General features: G+C 41.6%; 1 protein-coding gene across 1 annotated transcript; it reads left to right on the forward strand.

Annotated features, from left to right (window-relative positions):
- Positions 1-463: 463 nt before the first annotated feature.
- LOC124694669 (probable tyrosine-protein phosphatase DSP2) lies at positions 464-4,235 on the forward strand. The gene is made up of 5 exons (XM_047227630.1): positions 464-829; positions 900-993; positions 3,389-3,446; positions 3,542-3,585; positions 3,672-4,235. Exons 1-5 carry the CDS (start codon positions 540-542, stop codon positions 3,843-3,845), a joined length of 660 nt encoding a protein of 219 aa, XP_047083586.1. The 5' UTR covers positions 464-539; the 3' UTR covers positions 3,846-4,235.
- Positions 4,236-5,264: the final 1,029 nt, after the last annotated feature.

Below are 5,264 nucleotides of genomic sequence, written 5' to 3' on the forward strand. Positions count from 1 at the left end.
CCGAACCGATAAGATGATCTCGACATTTGTATGGATGCTTGATCCATCTTTTTGGCATCAGAAAAGTTGTCGTCTACACGCTTGTTGCATCACTACATAGTCTACTATCGACCCTCTGTTGATCAGATTTTATTTAATTTTACACAACAACAGAAGACACAAAACCCCATAGGAGATAGGACTCGTTTTGCAGGGAAAACAAGACTTTGTGTGATCGGATTAAACCATCACACAGGTACAATTCAGCCAATTGCGCCACTTGAGATCTCATACCATTGCACATTGATCATCTCCTTATCCCCAAATTTCTCCTTTCCCCATCAATAACCATCACGCTTTTTCTCTCAGAGTTCCACTCCAATTACCCACCTTTTCCTCCTACAACTTTTCGGAGTTTCCTTCTCTCGAGCTTCTCCCTATAAATAACCAGGCTTCCGGTTAGGCCATTACACCCACACCGCTCAAACCATCACGCACACCATCCTCCTGCGAATTTTACGCTTCTGCCCTTCCCCGTGCGTGCGAGCGAGCGAAAAGCTATGAAGCTGGAAATCATGCCCAAGCAGAGGGCCCTGGAGGCGGAGCAGCGGGAGGAGGCCATGGAGATGAGCGGCCTCGAGCTCTGGAAGCACGAGAAGCCCCCCAAGATCTTCCCCATGCCGCCACCGATGCCGCCGCTGTCGCTGTCGGCGGCGTCGGGGGCCTGCGACGACGGCACGCTCGTGCCGCCGCTCAACTTCGCCATGGTCGACGACGGCATCTACCGCTCCGGCTTCCCGGCGGCCGCCAACTTCCGCTTCCTCAAGTCTCTCAACCTCCGCTCCATCGTGTGAGGATCTCTCCACTCTGCTGCTGCCTATGCAAATTCTTGCTGTGTTCCTGACGTCCTTGGTGCTCAGGTACCTGTGCCCGGAGCCGTACCCGGAGACGAACAAGGAGTTCCTCGCCAAGAGTGGAATCAAGCTCTACCAGTTCGGAATCGAGGGCCGCAAGGTAACTGAACATGAACAATTTCCCTATGCTTTTCTTTTGTTTTTACCAAATTCGCTGCTTCTCAAGTTTTTGTCGATGTCAATTCTTGGAGAAGAAGAATCGCAGTACTGGGTCGGTAAACACGATTACTCTCGGTAGCACACAAGAATCGTTTGCCAAGGTCCTTGATCATGTCGTGCGGTCCATCCTAGATTAGTACTAGTACATGCACTGTACCTAGATGATTTGGAGGAGAATCCAATGCATCCGTGAGACAAACTTATTTGTTATCAACTGACTAGCTTGCCTAAGCACACCAAAGGCACATGATACACCCACCATCTACAACATTATCGACAGTTGTCCCTTTCAGCATTGTTTTGGCAAATTGAGCCAGATGTGCTACTTATCTGAAAAATTATTTTCCCAAGATTCCCAATGGTTTTTCAATTGCTGTGTTCCTGTAACTCCAAGGTAATTAACCAATGATTATGCATCATACATCCCTTTTGGCAGAGAGCATCTTCATTATACTATTCGAGTTCCCTGTTCATTTACTTTTCTTAATTCGTTTTCTTTTCTTTTCTTCTCTTTCGTTTCTTGTTTGACTGATGTTCTCTGCACAAGTACAAAGTAGTAGTTTCTTCATGGACCATTTGTTTTTTTTTTTTTACTTTTCTAGCAAAAAAGGTTTAATTTCTTTGGTACAGGAATTTTATTGTTTAGACTTCAGTATGAGCAGTTCATGGGTCCTGCAACTCCTATTCATGCCATATGACTTCTGGATTTTTATAAGCATCTTTGATGGTCCCAACTTACAACAGGCTAAGCACAATTTTCGTGAATTAAAATCGTTGGTTGATGCATGCAGCACCACAAGTTGTTCCGACTCAGTATTTGACAACCTAATCCATATGGGCTCGCTAAACCACCATAACCGACTGCACATACCGGGGGCCTATCAGTGTTTGCAACCAGGGTCGCATGTCAGTATGGTACAATCATACGACACAATAATAGCACAACGTGCATCGATCCACACATTGGGCTGTCCTAGATCCGCCGCAGTATTTTGAGATCTGTAAACTGCTCTATTCACCATAGCTAGCTGATGAAAATGAGCATGGACAATAAGTTGAATTCTTCCCAGTGAAAATGAAATTATATTCTTCTTACTGGCAACAGAAAATGACTAACATAGACTCTAATTTCTCATGCTAGGATTCAACATTAATACAGTTTGTTGGCTAGATCACTGGACACCACATATAGTATGTGCTAGTGTCAGCCTTGAGAAACCACTTTTAGATGAAACCATTTTCATTGTTGTTGTCACATGTTGTCATGTTCTCTTATGAAAGCAATTTGGAGTCTTGTGACCTTGTACATTTCTAGTGCTTTGTATCTGATCCATGTATGATGCTTATATGTGCATCAAACTATGGAAGCATAAGCATACTCTCCATGAGTTCTTGCTGGTTATCCTGACTGTACATGTAATGTTTACTCTCATTTGGAACAATTCCATACATTTCGGTTATGCATTTTCAGGAAAAACTATGTTAAACTTCAGAACAAAAGTTGCAATAAATTGTTGGGATATGAAGTGTCCTGATTTTTCAAAAAAATGGTGCAACAATGTTTGAAGGGAAACATACTTTTTCTCTAGGTTGATGCTATTAGTAGTCCATTTTATTTGGAGTGTTAATTTTTTTTTCTTGCTCTAGGTTGATGCTATGAATTACAATAAAAAAGCAATCATTCCTATTATTTCTCTGTTTATACTCGAACTTGAAGCTCCTCCATGACATAATGCAAAATTAAATAGAAAGTGTTCATAAAAAATGGTTTGTTTCTTCCTGTTTTTCTACGGGCCATAGATTGTCTATAATCTACGGTTTGGTCAGCGTAGGCACCAGTGACCATTTTGTAAATATAAAAAATTAACAGGGACATCCAACTGTAGTTTGTACTCCTATCCGGGCAAACATAGCTGACGCGTGCGGATCTGGATGGTTGATCTCATTCCATAATCTTGACAGGAAGACAGAGAAAAGTTGGGTTTTTTCTCCAATAAAATAGATAATTCATTAAAACAAGCAAAGAAAGAAACTGGGGCACGGATAAGGTCACCGGCAGACAGTTTTCAAGGAATTGGTTATCTACTTATTTTTCTGACTTGGATGGATCTTGGTACACTTTTCTTCAGTCTTATGACCGAATTTCTAGTTTCTGCCAGTGATTTTCGTAGATATTGGATTTTGTAACTCTATGCACCACATTTCGTGTTACACCAGGTCATTATGCGTATGTAATAATGTAGCTAGTGTTTCATCTAAAGTCCTGATTATTCCACTCGTTTGCATTCAAAAGTGTGATCCGTGGCCTCATAATTCCTGAAACTCTGTAACTGCAGGAACCATTTGTTGAAATACCCGACGAGAAAATACGGGAGGCACTAAAAGTTGTCCTAGGTAATTCATCTTTATAACGACACTGTCTGCACACCTCACAGACCTTCATCACATCATTTCATCTCTCTTACTCCTTTTCGTTTACTTTGATCCAGACATAAGAAATCAACCGCTCCTTATTCACTGCAAGAGAGGCAAGGTAAACTTAATTTTACTTTAGCACTTCAGAGCTGGTATGTTCTAGACTTTATGCTCACTGCTCAATACCTGCACATGTTTCTGCAGCACCGAACTGGATGCGTGGTTGGATGCATGAGGAAGTTGCACAAATGGTGCCTATCTTCGGTCTTTGACGAGTATCAGCGCTTCGCTGCTGCGAAAGTGAGGAGCACTGATCTAAGATTCATGGAACTGTTTGACGTCTCAAGCTTGAAGCATCTGACCCCTTCACATTGTTAACCAAGGCGAGCTATCGCTCGTCCCAACCGTCCTCCCAGATTCTTAGTAAATCTCCAACCTGTCTTCCGGCGGTCACTGAACCGATTCAGCAGTGAATAATTTTTGGAACCCTTAGAATGAATCCATGAGATAGTGAATGAAGCCTTAGCAGAAACAAAGATGAAGAAGAAGTTGCGAGCTCTATTTTTTCCTGCTCAGGTCCCTGCAGATCCTAAGAACCAGAAAGTTGTGGGGTAGGAGTGCCAGAGGTTTTCTCTTCTTTTTTGGTCACTCTTGCGAGCGATTCACCATTGTTTTGGGGTACTGAATCTCTGTAGTCGAGCAGCATTGCTATGCAGAAAGCTTGGCTCTTTGCATCAATTCAGCTAAATTAATCCGAAATTGTAAGCATGGCATTGGTCAAATTAGGCTGGGGTTGGGCATAAAAAACATGAGGAAATGTGAAGTAGTAGCAAGTAGTATTAGCAGCTGAACGTAAGAATGACTGATGATACTAGCTACCAGCTAGCATTGGCCCCTCCATTTTTATTTACTTTGCAAAATTTAACCAACAATATAAGAAATATCAACGTTCTCAATACAAAATGCATATAATATGAAAATATACTTTAGAATGGTTCTAATACAATATATTTTTACATTATACATATGTTAACTTTATAAAGTTTAACTTTGACTAAACTTTGAAGTTAGAACGCGATGTAAATGAAAAAAGAGGGAATAACTCTAAGCATGTCCGTGTGCTACCAAAGCAAGGAAAGATTCTATCTCTAGGCAGATCATGTAACTCGTCTCCGCCCACAAATCCCACTTACAGTTCATTTTATAATTTCTAGTTGAAAATTTGGCTCTACAATTTAAACTAGGATAAATGAACTACAAGAAGGAATTTGACTAGATCCCGTTTGATAGCTTAGAGCATCTCTGGCAGACCATGTATATCCTGAAACCAAAAAACTCGGATCGGGTACTCCGAATACCAGTTTTGTGGTGCCGCGCAAGGTCCAGCCGAACAGATCCCCCAGCCAAACCTGTACCGGATTTTTTTTACAATACAAGTTTGGGGATCTGTTTGGCCCGAACCGCTCTGGTACTTCAAATCTGTATATGTTTCATATAGATCAAACATATATACAAAGAGTGATAATCTGAAGTCTGTATATATTTTACAATACAATTAATCAATAATTTTCTCACAACCAAAAAAATATCCGCAATACAACAAGTAGAAATTAAACAAGTTCAAATGAACGCGCAATCAAACAAGTTGGCGTTGATCAAATCAAACGACAATGCGTCCAAGGCAGATCCGGGGCACCATCTTCATCAACACCGTCCATAGCACCATCTCCTTCATCGGCCATAGTAGCGTCACCTTTACCGGCCATAGAACCATCACCATCAACGGCCATAGCTTCG

Source organism: Lolium rigidum, chromosome 1 (assembly GCF_022539505.1).
Source record: "Lolium rigidum isolate FL_2022 chromosome 1, APGP_CSIRO_Lrig_0.1, whole genome shotgun sequence".
In the NCBI taxonomy this organism is placed as follows: domain Eukaryota; kingdom Viridiplantae; phylum Streptophyta; class Magnoliopsida; order Poales; family Poaceae; genus Lolium; species Lolium rigidum.

Bases quoted from the DNA above. Each gene is read 5' to 3' on its own strand.
- LOC124694669 (XM_047227630.1), top strand. From the start codon at position 540: ATGAAGCTGGAAATCATGCCCAAGCAGAGGGCCCTGGAGGCGGAGCAG. The intron at 3,447-3,541 runs GTAATTCATCTT...ACTTTGATCCAG, and splicing joins GGCACTAAAAGTTGTCCTAG to ACATAAGAAATCAACCGCTC. The intron at 3,586-3,671 runs GTAAACTTAATT...ATGTTTCTGCAG, and splicing joins TTCACTGCAAGAGAGGCAAG to CACCGAACTGGATGCGTGGT.